Genomic DNA, 15930 nt, shown 5'->3' with positions numbered 1-15930 from the left:
GTGGAGTCCGATGCTTGATTCTTGGGGAAATAGTGGGTATTTAGATCCTTTTGAGATGGGGGCTGGGGCTGGGTTTAAGGTCATTGGTCACTTTGTTGTTGTATTTTAGATAATCTCCAGGTCTGTTCCCCACTCCCAGGCCCACTCTGCCTGTCTGATTCAGGCCCAGCACCTCTGGTCTGCACTATTTTGATGGTTCTCACTTCGGTGGGACAGAAACCTCAATCGTCTGCAACTCCCTAGTTTCTACTTTCCAGTGGAAAAAGAACTCAGTGATAATAAGCAAATTATTTCCTGGAGTGGGGGTGGGTGGGAGCTATGTACATCTGCTTTGGCAAGAGGGGAACAGTTGATGCAAATTTGAGTAGATAACTGCAGAAATGTCTTTAAAGAGTCTAATTAGTGGGAAATTGCAGGCCACGCACACATGGAATTGAGGCAAATATGCATCATTATACATGCAGTTTAACTAAACAACCCATAACAAAGTAAACTGGTAATGACAAGACTGAACTGACAGCAGTTATTAGTTAAATAGCAAGAAAAGCACCAACAACCATCACATTCAAAAACCACAACCAAAACATCCTTCCTCCAAATTGGAGTAATTCCAACTATCTGCCACTTTGGGTGCAGAGTAGCTTTGAAATATTGCCAAGTGTTGTGTGGCAACCAGATTTTTCTGGAAGATGCTGAATTAATTCTCACTAACCCAAGTCATAATAATAATATAAATGATGATGGCAATATCAATACAATACTGTTTGACATTTTTTAAATTTCTAAATGCTTACTGCTAGTATACAGAAATACTGCTGATTTCTTTTGTTTATTGACCTTGTGTTCTATAACTTTACTAAACCCACTTTATTAGTTCTCGTACAATTTTTGCAGAGTCTTTCGGATTCTCTCTGTATACAGTCATGCTGTTTGTAAACAGAGGCAATTTTACTTGTTTCCAATTTGTATTTTTTTTTATCATGGTAAAATACACAGAATACAAAATTTACCATTTTAGTCTGTTGAAGCATGCAACCCAGTAGCATTTAGTACTTACACAAAGTTGTTCCGCGATTAACACTGTCTCGTTCCAGAAGTGCTCATCACTCCAAACGGGAACCTTGTACCAAGAACCCACTGCTCATTCTCCTCTCCCCTCAGCCCTGGCCACCACCATTCTGCTCTCTAGCTGTCCAGATTTGCCAGTTCTGGATATTTCATGTATATCGAATCATCACACATACGGTCCCTTTTGTTTGACTTCTCTCACTTAGTGCAGTGTTTGCAGGGTTTATCCATGTTGTATGACAACTGCATTTCTGCCTGCGGCTGAATAATATCCACAGTATGGAAATAGCACTTTTATTTTATCCATCTGTTCATGGACATTTGGGTGGCTTCTACTTTCTGGCATTTGCGAATAATGCTACTGTGAACATTCATGTACAAGTTTTTGTTTGAACACTGTTTTCAGTTCTTTGGGGTATAGACCTAGAGTGGAATTTGATATTTCTATGATTAACTTTTTGAGGAACCGCCAAGCTGATTTTCACAGTGGTTGCAACATTGCATGTTCCCACCAGTGATGCAGGAGTTTCCAGTTTCTTCAAAGCCACTCCAACAGTTGTTACTTTGCATTTTCTTTGGTTATCAATATCCTGGTGGGTGTGAAGTGGTGTGTCATTGTGGGTTTGATTTACATTTCCCTAATGACTTGTGACATTGAGCTTCTTTTCATGCGCTTGTCGGCCATTTGTACATCTTGGGGAGGAATGATGTGTTAGTAATGACCTCTACCCAATCACAGTTATCTAGGGATGGGTGGGCCTTGAATGAAGACAAAAATGAAGGCCCTGCTACACAAGTCATCGTCTGAGGACCACCTGGGCTCAAATAGACATTTCGTAATTTAAGAAAGACACACAATTGGTCCTGAAGCCTCTAACTATAAAGGAAGTCCAACAAAGATCAGCCTTCATGGCTCTTGTATGTCCCACAGGTGGACAATTTCGCTGAAGCTGATGCTTCAGGACCCACGCATGTTAGACTCCTTAGTCCATGTTCCCCAAGAAGGAAACATGCACCTGACTTCAAATGATAAAGCACACAGTGGGGGAAAAGGAAGCCGAAGTGACCCTGCTACTTTGGCTTCTACTATTAAATGTATAATTGATATTTTGTGTGTCCATACTGTGAATGTCCTCTAAGTGTCGGGGGTTCCCCCATACAGAGAGTGGAGCATGTGCGGTCCTCTCCAGGATAGTGTACAGAAACAACAGAATCCCAAAAGGAGGAAGGGGAATTAGGGTTTTCCTGACTTCATGGCTGCCGCAAGACGCAGGGAGGCCATTTCCCAGTACAACAGCGCCACCTGCTGACACAACCACCGTGAACACACATTTTAGGAAAAGGCCGCTATTAATTTACTATTAAGCGCTCCTTGAAAGAGGAGGCCCCACACATGGAGGCCTGGTGACTCTTCGGCCTTACATCTTCATTTTGGGGTCAGTCAAGTTGAACTTGACAACCAGTAAGGTCTGAAGTGGTTAAATGTAAATGGTATATTCAAGAGCACAGCCGCCCTGGTCCTCACATTAATCTGTTTTGGAATAGGAAAGTGGCAGGAGCCCATTGGAAGGAACTATCCCCCACTCCACTGCCTGAAGCAAAGCCAGGGGTTCCATGGGGCCCTCAATTTACAAAGTTTCCCCTAAACGACTGGGCCTGGTTCACTGCTGCTTGGGCAAAACTAAAAGATTGGTGGTATCCACTGGGCCGTCCAACCCCAAAGCCAACCCTGGAAGACAGATTGAAGGTTATAGTTAAGGTATTGGATGGGACTTTCTATTTTCCCTACTCTCCACAAGCATCTGGTATTATTGTTGGAACAGTTTCCTCAAAAATCCACTCAATTTATTTCTGACTACCTTTCTCATGTCCTGGTCCACACACCATACGCTGGCAGTTTGGTCGTTGGATGTGGGTGTTTCCAGAGAGGCTTCATCTCTTCCAGGCTGTCTCCTGGATAATGACTGAGGCCGAAGAGGTGAGGGAGTTATAAACACTTATTCTGAAAATTAAGGATTCTGGCCCCTGGCTATTCTTGGATCACCTTTCTGCTGGACTGCCTGGGTGGCAGCCTCGCCCAAAGTGGGCCAACTGGGGAGTTCAAACTCAATTCTGCTTTAGCCACTGGCATTATCTTGTTGGCCTGTCGCGGCCCCAGATCAGGGGTTGCCAAAATACTGCCTGTGCGATATTCTGGCCCTTGAGCTAAGAATGATTTTTACATTTTTAAAAAGTTATAAAAACCAAATAACAAAGAACATACAATAGAGACCATATGTCCTGCAAAGCCAAAAATATTTATTATCTGGCCCCTTATAGGAAAAGTTTGCTGACTCCTGTCTAAGCTGCAGCTGCTTGCTGACTACGCATGTGGCTCAACTAAGCCAATGGAATGGCCATCCAGATCAAGGTTAACAACAAAACCCCTCACCCATGCCGCAAGACCTCATTACAGAGGGGCCAGAGGCTTCCACTCCACATTCACCAAGACTACCAACCTACCCACACACAGAGGTCACCTCAAATGTCCTCTTTCCTCCTCCAAGCTTGTGGAAGCACCTCAGATTGGAGAATGGAGGTCACATGCCAGCACCCAAGCTGCAAGGGTCAAGAAGTGGTTAATCTGGTATGGAAATGAAAAAGAAAAGGATCCCAGACTAGGAACCGGAAGACCTTGATTTTATTTCCACCCTAGTGGCTGACTGGTTACTTGATCTCAGGGCCGTTCTTTCTCTTCTCAGAGCCTCCTGCAGTATCCACTCCCTGGTGGGTGAAGGAGGCCAGCAATGGGCCTGTCTGTTGCCTTGTCTAAGTGGTGCTTTGTTTTAAGATTTAACTTATTTATTTGAGAGAGAGCACAAGCAGGGTGGGGGCAGAGAGAGAAGCAGACTCCCACCGAGTGGGAGCACACTACGGGACTCGATCCCAGGACCCTGGGATCACGACCTGAGCTGAAGGTAGACGGTTAACCAACTGAGCTGCCAGGTGCCCCGCCTTGTCTAAGTGTTAACCAAGGCATGGGGGTTTCTAGCAGCACCTGGGACAGTGTCCTCCATGCCAGGACTCCCCACCCCTCAACCTCACACAAAAACAATAACCTTAGAACTAGAGCCCTACATGGTTTAAGACACATCATCTCCACTGGTTTTTAGCTTACCCTGCCAGACTCTGGCATACCTGGTTCGTGGTGGCCCGTCCTGCCTCTGAGAGGGGAAGTGACGCAGAGGTGAGGGTGAGGGTGGGAAGGGAGACCAGGCCCTCTCCCTACAGCAGCTCGTTTCCTGAGCCAGCTCATTTTCTGAATTTCCTGAGCCATGTCATTCCAGACCACGGTCCCTGGAGAGCAGGGTGGAGGCAGGAAGCCAGGAGGTGTGAGTCTCAGACGCAGGAAGGGCCTGCGAGCTTCTGCCTCTGACCTTTTCGGGGCTCTCCAGATTGGGTTGTAGAAGCCATTACACTGGGGATGCAGGAAGAAACATTTAGAATTTCTACTTATATCCACCTACTTTTTTAACAGAAATAAGCAAAACAAATTAAGCTTTACCGATATTATGTAGAACGACAGTCATTTACAAGTAGATTTTCTACAAATGTTGGGAATATTTTCTCAAAAAATTGTCACTGATAAGGGAGTGTGATAAGGAATGTTTAGAGACCTCTGAGGTAAATAAAAGGTGTGAATGGGCAGGCAGAGATTTGGGAGGTGATTTGGAACCAGAGTGGGTGGTGATGGGAGCTGGCATTGATTCTCAAGGTCATGACCTTTGGGGATGCCGAGTTGCCCAGGAAGTCACCAAGAGGTGTGGCTTCTAGAAGTTGCCTCCACCTCCTGAGCTGCCTTAACTCCATTTGGTGTTTGAAGAGGCAGGGTGTTGTTGCTACCTATTCCTGCAGACAACCCTAATAAGCTCTAAGTTCTCCAAGACTCCTTGGTTCTGAGCCCACAGAAACCAGGTGACCTACCTTCCAAAGCCCAAGTGGGTGAGTGACTCTCCCCGAAGTAAGAATGAAGCATGATAGGTAGCGAGGACTTACCTACCTGGTGCTGTTCTAAGCATGCTCCCCTCTTGATAGGAGTAGTGAGATGATAATTATGAGACATATTTAGTACGGTCACCAAATCAAGTTAGATTTAAGGGTTAACACACTTTCTGGGTTGAGTAATACTGATTGCTGCAAAGTTCCCAGGTGGTTTGTCTCAACTCCAGAACAAAAAGGAACACAGAAACTCCGTATCTGTGTCCCAAAGGGAGAGGGAGATTGGAATCACCAGACTGGACACTCAGCTCATCAGAGGTTGGTGATTTGGAGGGTAGATGTGTAGAAGGAGGCTGACAGAAAGAACACTGCACCCACAGCCTGAGCATGGGGTCTCAGTGGATCGATTTATTGACTCAGCATTGTTATCCCAGTCCATTCTTAGAAGGTAGCCCTGGAAAAACTAGCCACCCCAGTGATCCAGTTTGTGGACTTTGGGGTTTGGAGAGAACACTGTCTATCTCCATGATAACTGGGAAGGCTGGGTCCTAGAAAGTGCTACGGAGCCCATCCCCATTATACCAACATGGTATTCTCTCCTCACAGGGAGAAAGGAGGCACTAGGTCCAGTCCTGTGAATGGCTGAGTTGATTTCGTCTGAATTCTCCAACCCCCAGAGCAGAATGTTCCACTTAGCAGAACTTGTATTATTCCAGGAAAGAAAAGAGCTCCTGAGTTGTCCATTTCTTTCCAAGGCCAAATGAGTGGTTGCTAGGCAGAATTTCCACGGACACCTGCCCCTCCTTTCCAGCAGAACCAATGATTTCTGTAGCAAAATGGACACTAATGCCACCAGTTATTGGACAGAATTGCTGCCTTGGAAAAATGGGTGGTGTCACCAGTTACTGAACAGACTTCTCGTGCTGATTTTCTTCTCTGGTCTCCATGTGCTGGTCACTGTTGTCCATGGCCATTGAGGCCGGGCTCACCTGCCTTGAAATTGGTAGGCTGAAACTCCTCATGGACAATGTGGATGTCAGGGAGGTAACAACAGGCAGGCTGAACCGGGAAGAGTTCTGGGTGTTCCTACTCAAGGGCAGGCTGAACCGCCATGAGTTCAGGTTCACCCCCCTAATGAAGGGCAGGCTGAGCTTCTTGGAGGAGTTTTCATTGTTTCCCTTCTGGGACTTCATGTGGTGCTTAGGCCACTGTAAGGGCTTGGGGGGCACCAAGGGCATCTTTTTGGACTGTAGCTTTTCAAAGGGATCAGAAGCAATATGGTCCTCGAGGTACCACCAGTGTTGAAGTGGGTAGACCGGGATCGGCAGGAAGGTGAGGATGCTGAGGAAGGTGACCCAGCCCAGGGTGCTCTGCAGGTAGGGCTGTTCTACCTCCTGGCTCTGGAGGCAGAGAGAAGAGCGCGGGGTGGGAGGAGGAGGTGGTGGTGAGGGGATTTCAATCCATGTGATGCTGGGGATCAGGTTCCCCAGGGGCTGGGAAGCTGGCTAACTGAGGATGGAAGGAGCCCAGACCTAGGGTCCTATGGAATGGGAGATCAGATGAAGGGTGCCCAGAGTAGGGGCGGGAGGCCAGGGAGGGGAATCTCACCATACTGCTGTTCCAGGCAATGTAGTAGGGGGGTTCCGTCTGGTAGAGCTGCATGATGCAGATGGTGGTCAGGGCCAGCAGCCCGGGCAGGGTCACGTAGCACCACAGGACAGTGAAGAAGGACCACAACAGGCGGCCCAGATCACCGAATATTTCTTCCCTGACCCTGGGGTGGGGGCAATGGGCATAGATGTCTGGAAGGAGCCCTCCCCGGCCACCAGGGCCTGGAGCTCTTGGGAGGGTGGGTCTGCCAGACCTCTGGTTCACTCACCAGTTCTCAACTCATAGGGGCTACCAAGGGCTGCTGGGCCCTCCCTGAGGCTGGGCCCTGCATCTGGTATCCTCGTGGGAACCCCTGATCCAGGCGGAGTGCCAGGCTCCAGCCCTCTGCCTTCAGACTATCCCATGTGGCCCATGATAGGGGAACCTGAGTCTCCTGGTTTCTGACTACTTTTTCTGTCAGGACCCACCTGGTTGCCTCAGATCACTCCCTCTGCGCCCCCGTGCTATGAGCTAGACCCCCTCTGTGGGACAGACAGAGGGAGCAGATCATGCCCCCCTTCTCCTCAGAGACCTGGGATAGGTCCCTGGCTGCGTGGACCCCAGGGCTTGGACATTACCTCCTAGCTCCGTAGATCCAAGCCAGGGCCACATTCTGGAAGGCCACAATGATGATGAGGGTCAGCGGGACCAGGCACTCATCAAACAAGGACATTATGTAGCTGCCAGGGTGACTGGTGAAGATGAGGCTGCCCAGAAACCCTCCCAAGCAGACGAGCGCTGTGGCAAAGGCAGGTTTGGCCACACTGAGGTCCAGGTGTAGGGCTGGGCCAGGGGTTGAAGTGAGCCCAGGAGATGGGGGTGGCCTGGGAAGAAGGGTGAGAATCCACAGTACCTGACAGCAGCTTGGGATACCTCCTGAAGATGGAGATGGAGTCCTGGAGGGGATAGACGATGCCTTCCAAGATCCTTAACAAGGTGTTCAGCCCTGTGATGACCAGGGCCAGGAAGAAGAGGATGGCCCAAAAAGAGGCACCAGGGAACAACGAGACGGCTTGGGAGAAGGCTGCGAATGCCAGGCCGGGGCCCTGCATGAACTGTGGGGGAGAAGGGCTCTCAGGGCTTGGTGGGTCTGGATGGGGGGAATGGCGCAGTGATCGATTAGCAATGTGTGTGTTGGACAGAGGACAGAGACACAGGGCGGTGGATGGACGGCAGAAGGCTGAGTGTTTGCCGAGCTGTGTGAGCTTCACCTCTCGGGGCCTCAGTCTCCTCCTCTAACAAATTGGGATCCTAGGGTTGATGTGAGAATTAAAGTCAAGCGACAACTTAGCAAAGACCCTGGTACATACGCAATGGTGATGGAGACAGGACTGTAACTGTTGCCTGCCTCAGATGACGCATGGGTGGCCCCTAATGTCCTCTGGGGGCCTTTGGGAAGCACCCTCCTGCCCCCACAAACACACCTTTTCCTTCTGTGTCTTGATGCTGCAGGTTGGGGAGAAGTGGATGACCTGGTACTGGAGGTGTTGAGGGAGATTGCTGATCCACTCTAGATAGTCGAGGGCGGGCAGGAGTAGGATGTCTTCTGGGGGCTTGGCATCCTGAGGCAGCACGCCTTTTTTTATCAGGTTCATCAGATTTGTGACGCTCCTGAATGGGAAGCAGAGGCAAGAAAAGGTGGTGACCAGGCTGGCCCCCCTGCTCTCCACAAACCAGCACAGCTGGGGACTGGAGAGGAAAGTGAGAGGCCGAGAGGAGTGCAGCTGAGTAACAAGGACTACTGGACACGGCCTGGAAGCTCATCACATGGGCTTGGCATGAATTGCCCTGGGGATTCCACCTAAGGGGCAGAAGATTCTATATTTGTAGTAGCTAGGATTCCTATGCGTTATGGCTTGAACAGTCCCCCCACCCCTGGCTAAATTCATATGTTCAAGTCCTAATCCCTTGTTACCTCAGAACGTGAAATTATTTGGAAATACAGTTGTTAGAGAGATGATTAAAGATGGCCCCTGATCCAATATGACTGGTGTCCTTATAAAAAGGGAAATTTGGACACCCACACACAGGGAGAACCCCATGTGAGGACAACAGCAGACACCTACAAGCCAAGGAACACCAAAGATCACCAGCAAACCACCAGAAGAGGCATGGGACAGATTCTCCCCCATCATCTCAGGAACAACCAACTCGGCCAACACATTGATATCAGACTTCTGCCTCAAAACTGCGAGAGGATAGATTTTTGTTTTGGCCATGTAGTCTGTGAGACCTTGTAATGGCAGCCCTGGGAACGAACACACTCAGAATCGTCTCTCTTTTTTGGACATCGGATCATTCTCCTCAACCAGTAGAGCAGTCTGTTTAAACTTTTCCCTCCTTCAAGTCTGAATTTCACTCTGTCCTTCACGCCTACAGCTACTCACTTTCATGTGCTTGACTAATAACATTAAATACGGGTATTTCTTTAAAAAAAAAGAAATATATGGTTTTATAAAGATTTTATTTATTTATTTATTTATTTATTTATTTATTTATTTGACACACAGAGAGCACACACAGGGGGAGTGGCAGGCAGAGGGAGGGGAGAAACAGGCTCCCCACTGAGCAGGGAGCCCAAGGCAGGACTTGACCCCAGGACCCTGGGATCATGACCTGAGCTGAAGGCAGATGCTCAACCAAATGAGCCACCCAGATGCCCCAAGAAATATATGTTTTGTGTGTCATCACTTGAATGTCATTGTGTTTTGTTTTTCTGTTTCTTACTTTTCTTCCCTCAGTTTTTCTGGCAATATCTCTACATTGCTGAGTGTATGTCTGGTTTGTTGTTCCTGACTGCTGCCCTCTGCTGCATTTGCAACCCACATTTTATACTCTAGTCCCCAAATAATGACCCCACTTCTTGTGATTACAAACACTGTCACAATAACCATCCCTTAGCAGGGCTTGTGTGAGGACTTCTCTAGGATACACACTTGGGAATGGGGATCACTGGGTCATAAATACTGTGCTTGCTTAATTTAAGGAAACGCTAACAGATCCTCAGGTGTCTTCTATCCTTATTAGAAAACTCTGATAATCCATACCTCCACATTTCCTTACCTAAAGAGAAAGTAACCTATAGTCTTGCTACTCTAACTAGAAGCTCCATGTAGGGGCAGCATCACCTGGGAATTTGTTAGAAATGCAGAACCTTGGGTGCATCCCAGACTTATTGACTGATCTAATGCTGATTCATAATGTCCACTGCAGTTTGAGAAGCTCCATATAATGAAGGGCAAGGGGCTCATGTGGCAGCTCTTCTAGGGCAGCACTAACATGATAGCCACTAGGCACATATGGCCATGTCAACTACAGTTAATTATAATTATATAAAATGAGGGCACCTGGGTGGCTTAGCCAGTTAAGCATCTGCCTTTGGCTCAGGTCATGACCCTGGGGTCCTGGGATCGAGCCCTGCATCAGGCTCCCTGCTCATTGGGGAGTCTGCTTCTCCCTCTACCCCCTCCCCTGCTCGTGATCTCTCTCTCTCTCATACTCTCTCTCTCTCTCAATGATATAAAACGAAAAATTCAGTTCCTTGGTCGCATTTGCATTATTTGGCCACATTCACCACATTTCGAATGTTCTAGCTACTTGTAGCTGGTGTCTACAATATTGGGTAGTGCAGGTATAGAAGGTTTCTGGCATCACAGAGTTCTACTGGACAGTGCTGCCTGAGGAGCTAATGCTTCTCATTGGAATCAACCAGGAGCTTTTTAAAAAAACAAACTCAGTTTTTATTGAGCTATAATTTAGAGACAATAAAAAGCACAGATATTAAATGTACACGTCAGGGGCGCCTGGGTGGCGCAGTCGTTAAGCGTCTGCCTTCGGCTCAGGGCGTGATCCCGGCATTCTGGGATCGAGCCCCACATCGGGCTCCTCTGCTATAAGCCTGCTTCTGCCTCTCCCACTCCCCCTGCTTATGTTCCCTCTCTCGCTGGCTGTCTCTGTCAAATAAATAAATAAAATCTTTAAAAAAAAATAAATGTACATGTCAGTGAGTATTGACAAGTGACCCAATCAAGATATAGAGTATTTCCATCACTCCACAGAATTACTTTGGGCCCCTTTCCAGGACACTCCCTCCATTCCAGAGGCCACTACAGATTTCCGTCACTACACATTCATTTTGCCTATTCTAGATTTTGTATAGATTCATACAGTGTGTAGTCTTTTACGTCTGGCTTGTTACATTCAACATAATGTCTGAAATTCATCCATGTTGGTGCATGTATCAACAGCTCATTCATTTTTATTGGTAGATAGTACTCCATTGGTTGAGTGAATATACTAAGATCTGTTACTTCTCACCTCCTGACAGATACTTGGGTTTCTTGAAATTTTGGCCATTACAAATAAAGCTGAAAGCAAGATTTCCTGCCCTAATTCTCTCTCCTCTCCCCTCCTTCTGCAACTCCAATTATACATCTATCAGTCCCCTAGGTCACTGAGGCTCTTCTCCAGTTCTCATTCTTCTTGTCCTCTCTGTGCTTCACTTTGTAGAACTTCTATCTACCTTGTCCTCAAATGAACTGATCCTTTATTCTTCTGGTTCCAATCTAAATTAAATACATCCAGTGAAACTTTGTCTTCATCTATTTTTTGAGTTCTAGAATTTCCATGTGGTCATTTTTTAGATTTTCTGTATCTTCCCTAAAATATCTCCATGGCTTCCATTTTACTCATCTTTTCTCTTAAATTCCTTAACATATTTATAATGGTTATTTTAAAGTTCTTGTCTGCTAATTCTAATGTCTGGATGATCTTTGGGTCTTCTTTTTTCTCTTGGTGATGGATTATATTTTCCTGGGTTTTGGAATGTTCTGAGGGTTTTTAATTCCATGTTGGACATTGCATAGAGAACAACAAAGGAGGAAGGTATGTTATTTGTTTTATTTTGTGTAGTCTCAATACATTTAAGCCTTTTATTCCAACAGGCAGCTAAAGTGAGGGCTATTTAGAGTTTTCTAAGCACTGAGGCGAGCTGGGGGTGGGGGGCAGTTTTAATTAGTTGAGTTTTTTTCTCAGCCTTTAAATGGGATTAAAGAGGGCTCACTTTGCCCTCGAGCCATGCCCCCAACTTTCTGCACAACCCCCTCCCCCCAGCGAGGACTAATTTCTTTGACGTCATTATTTTGGTTGGAGTGGGTTGGATTGTAGCTGTGGGTGTTTTTGGCTTGTCTTTGTATTCAGCTCCAGTGGGGCCACAAATCTGAGCACCGTGAGACCACGTCTCCATTCAGGTTCTGCCACTTTTCCAAAACAATTCCTAGGAATAGAGAGGAAAACTGTTGGGTCGAGCAGTTTATTTCTTTGTTGGGGGCTTGTTGTGATTCCAACACCTACTGGCAGTCCATACTGTGATTAAATGCTTGCATGGTTTCTTCTTATCTGTGCAAAGTCTCCCCATCCATGGCAGGCCTACGCCTCCAGCCACGTGCTCCCAGGTCAGGCGCTTACCCCAGGTATAAAGGCATTCATGGCTCTTTGCTCACATGATGAACTCATCAAGGCTTCATTGTGTCCTCTGCTCTTCAGTAATGATACAGGAAAGTATTAGTTTTATTTTTTCCATTTTTAAAATTGCTGTACCAAGGAAGCATGGATTTTTGCAGCTTTCAAAATCTTAACTGGAAGAGAAACTCCACCTTGGAGATTTAAAAAAAATCCCAGCATCTAAATGCACCCCAGATCAAGTAAATCAGAATCTCTGGAAGTAAGACTCAGGTGTGTGAATGTTTTCTAAGGCTCCCCAAATGATTCCAACACGCAGCCTAGGCCAGTAACCTCTGATTGTGGCTCAGAAAGCTGTAACAATTCCTTTGTGAGTTAAATAACTGATTTTGAAATCTTCTTTACATCATTTGCAATTTATGGAAGCCTTCAGACAGTCTTGTCTCTGGGACTATTTTCTTATCTTTGAAGTGGTGGCTATTAGAATATTATGATTTGGGAGTTTTCTCTGAGAATGTGATATTACTACAACTATTATGATTGTTGTTATCATTATTATTGGAGAGGTCTGAGTCTGAAGGCCCACGAGGCTGGGGGATTGCTAAGGTACAGGGAAGGAGACCTCTTGTTGGACCTGCAAGGATATAATTACTCACTTCTCAACACAGGTGGGGCCACTGGTGGTGGTCCAGAACCCCAGCACTATAAAGATGATGGATGTGACCAGCAATGAGGTCCCCAGGTTGACCAGGGCCACCAAGGAGGCCACCTGGATATAGTTGTCTTCTCCAGCCTTGTAGGAGGAGAAGTTGATGGTGGTGCCCATGCCTAGGCCCAAGGAATAGAGCACATGGCCTCCTGCCTGACGCCACAGGTCCAGGGAGGCCCAGGCTGAGAGCTGTGGATGGGGATGAGAGAGAGACGTTTGGGGGTGAGCTTGAGAGTGGACCCATCAGTGATCTGGAAGAGGGATGAACTGGGGTGGAGAGCAGAGGGATGAGGGGCAGGCTGGAGGCAGAAAGGAAGATGTTGGAGAAGGAGAGTCAGAGAAGGACTGGGAAGGTGGGGGAGGCAGATGGTTTGGAGTCCCCAGAGCCTCACCTCTGTGGTCACCATACGTCTGAGGCTGGCAATTGCGCCCTCCAAGAAGAGACCTCGGATGAGGAAGCAGAGGAGGAGGATGTAGGGGAGGAGTACTGTGAAAATCAGGATCTGGCCAGGTGGGTCAGGACAGAAACCAGAAGTCAGGAGGAGTGGGGAGGAGGGGAAGGCAGAGGCAAGCATTAACAGGGAACACAGGTCAGTAGGAGTAGAGAGATGGGGATGAGCTGGGTTAAAGTGGCCTGGGTGGAACATGAGGGAGCTGTAGGAGGATTATTCTAGGGAGACAACAATGTTGTTTGGGGGGAACATCCACCAATAAGCTGCTCAGAGGTGAGGGGTGAGACCCCAAGTAAAGATGGTTTTTAAATGGTAGGGCAGTTGGACATTATTAATTCATAGGCCTGGGTTTTATGGTCTGTGCATGAGTTAAGGCTGCACGGAACAACATCATGAAGGGGGAGGAACAGCAATTGAGAAGAGACTTTGGGAGGAAGTAACATGGTCAATAGGAATTTTAAAGTATTTCTGGTTCTTTTTGCTCTGGGATAGGAGGACAAGCCTCCCTCTTTCAGTGTGCCCCTACTAAGCTTTTAGTATAATCTGCTTTTGTGTGAGTGGTTTATCTTGGAGGCTGTGGAGAGGTGGTGAGGTGGGCCTCTAGGGACACATGGGGTGATTGCCTGAGTAGATGCAGGGGCCAGAAGCTGCAGGTAAAGTTAACCAAAATGACCTGACACACACACTGAAATAAATTTTCCACGTAAGGAGAATATGATCCAGGTGCCAGGGGCACGGACTGGAAGTATGGATTGGAATAAAATAAATGGGAAACTCTGGAGAGGAATCAGTGGCAGTCAGTTCTTTCAGGGATTAACAGGCGCCGTCAACATGTAGGCAGGTGCAGGATGCAAGGCTCGGGAGAGAGGCTGTGGTCTGCCCTAGAAGGTCTCCACTGCTGTGACTTGGGGGTGAGGGATGGTGAAGAGGGCGCTGGGTCAATACAAGGCCCTCATTGCTGCCATGGGTGGGAGAGGAGGAGTTCCTTGTGACAGTGGTTGACGCCACAGCCTGGGGAGATTATAGCACCTTCCTCAGGACCCCTGGATGGCGAAGCCTGTCCTCTAGCAGTGGGAGAGGGTCACAGGGATTAGAGAAGAGAGGTCAGTAGAAAGGAGTGGGATGGTGTCGGGCGGGAAGCCTGAGGATATTTGGATTTGCGAACACGAAGGGGTAGAGGGGTCCTTGGTCGGGGTGGCTTACCGTCATTGAAGTCTTTAGCTTTGTGATCATGGTTAAGAAGAGGAGGCACCAGGCTGCGAAGATGCCCAGGGTGAGGTGCAGGACGAGGGCCTCGACCCCTTCCTCAATGTGGCCTGAGGCACTCAGGGTGGTGTGGTACCAGAAGTACTGGTGGGTCACAGTCCGAAGGCAAGAGAGGTCTGGGGGGATGCAGATGCTTAGGCACCACCTCACTTGGTGTCTTGCCCCTGCTCTTTGCTTCCTCCCCTTGGGCTCTCACTCCCTGTCTCTTGCTCCTTGGTGCCCTTGCCTCCCGTGGCCCTGCTGGCCTTCTCTCTCCCTCTCCTCACCAGTGACATTGATGGTCTTCACCAGTGGGCACTGGTTCCAGGGCAGGGAGTTATCAAAGGAGTTGCCCAGGTAGGAAATGCTCCAGGTGAGGATGATGCTGTTGTACAGGCTCATCAAGATGCACACCTACGGGTGGACACGTGGGCCTGAGGGGCAGGATGGGCAGAGACGGGGGCCTGGAGACCACAAGGGTTGAGTTGGGATGCCTCTTGGCTGGGCCCTTCATTCACCAATATGCTAGCGTATCCTATGCCGCCCAGCCAGGGGATGAGCTGCTTCCAGACCCGGATGTTGTTCACACGCAGCCAATGCCCCATGATCATCTCCATGTACAAGAGGGGGATCCCGAACAAGAGGAGCATGAAGAAGTACATCAGGATAAAGCTGCCTGAAGAAGGGAGCCAGGAGCTGTGCTCAGGCAGCCAGAGTCCTGGCCCCCCTCCTCTTTACCCCCTACAAGTCTGGGTAAACCTCCGGTTCTCTCCTCCCCCAGGACCCAGGAGTCGGGCTCCAAGCCTTAACGCTCCTTCCTGAAACTCAGGATCCAGGCCCCTGGCCTGACCTCCTCCGTTCCGATGACACAGGTAGGGGAAACGCCATATGCTGCCTAGCCCGATGGAGAAGGCAACTTGCATCAAGATGTTCTTAGTTCTTTTAGTCTGAGCAAAGTAGTTTTGGGTCTTGGTGGCCAGAATCTCCTTGGCTGTGAGCTTCCAGGACGGGGAGGAGGAACTTCTGGGTTCTCTGGGAGTCTCTTCCTCTGATAGTTCTTCCAGGGACTCCATGACTTTCTTCTTACAGGCCAAATAACTCCTGAGGGTATCTTGGGGTCACCAAGAAGAGTGGACTTTAAGGGCTATGTCTCAGATAGCAGCCTGTAAAAGTTCACAACAGCAGGGTTTTAGAGCAAACAAAGGGCCAGAATTGAACTTCTGGTTTAATTCAACCCTTCTCACTGGTTGAACTTTGGGCAAATAACTTCATCTCTCTGAAACTCAGGTTAGTGGCTTTTTTTTTCTCATCTTACAAGCATAGACGAATTTCAAAATATTTAATAACTGTTACAGTGTGAGCACCAAT

At 48.0% G+C, this 15930-nt stretch overlaps 1 protein-coding gene across 4 annotated transcripts; it reads right to left on the bottom strand.

Moving 5' to 3' along the window:
* Positions 1 to 5371: 5371 nt before the first annotated feature.
* On the bottom strand, positions 5372 to 15722 carry LOC100469322 (orphan sodium- and chloride-dependent neurotransmitter transporter NTT5). 4 transcript variants are annotated; one of them, XM_019798216.2, is made up of 7 exons: positions 15081 to 15722; positions 14850 to 14976; positions 14521 to 14699; positions 8121 to 8307; positions 7550 to 7751; positions 6655 to 6820; positions 5372 to 6446 (listed from the first exon to the last, which is right to left on the bottom strand). In XM_019798216.2, exons 1-7 carry the CDS (start codon positions 15222 to 15224, stop codon positions 5949 to 5951), a joined length of 1503 nt encoding a protein of 500 aa, XP_019653775.1. In that variant the 5' UTR covers positions 15225 to 15722; the 3' UTR covers positions 5372 to 5948. The 4 variants fall into 4 exon arrangements, with proteins under 4 accessions (XP_019653775.1, XP_034494457.1, XP_011221531.1 ...); XM_034638566.1 differs by lacking the exons at positions 14850 to 14976; positions 15081 to 15722 and adding exons at positions 7275 to 7434; positions 12813 to 13368 and having other exon boundaries at positions 14521 to 14584; XM_011223229.3 differs by lacking the exon at positions 15081 to 15722 and adding an exon at positions 7275 to 7434 and having other exon boundaries at positions 14521 to 14949.
* Positions 15723 to 15930: the final 208 nt, after the last annotated feature.

Source organism: Ailuropoda melanoleuca, chromosome 12 (genome assembly GCF_002007445.2).
Source record: "Ailuropoda melanoleuca isolate Jingjing chromosome 12, ASM200744v2, whole genome shotgun sequence".
Classification (NCBI taxonomy): Eukaryota; Metazoa; Chordata; class Mammalia; order Carnivora; family Ursidae; genus Ailuropoda; species Ailuropoda melanoleuca.
The sequence above is the reverse complement of the archived record's forward strand: the minus strand, read 5'-3'. Positions and strand labels throughout refer to the sequence as shown.

Bases quoted from the DNA above. Each gene is read 5' to 3' on its own strand.
- LOC100469322 (XM_019798216.2), bottom strand. From the start codon at position 15,224: ATGTACTTCTTCATGCTCCTCTTGTTCGGGATCCCCCTCTTGTACATG. The intron at 14,700-14,849 runs GTGAGGAGAGGG...GCATCCCCCCAG, and splicing joins GAAGACCATCAATGTCACTG to ACCTCTCTTGCCTTCGGACT. The intron at 6,447-6,654 runs GTGAGATTCCCC...CTCTGCCTCCAG, and splicing joins TTGCCTGGAACAGCAGTATG to AGCCAGGAGGTAGAACAGCC.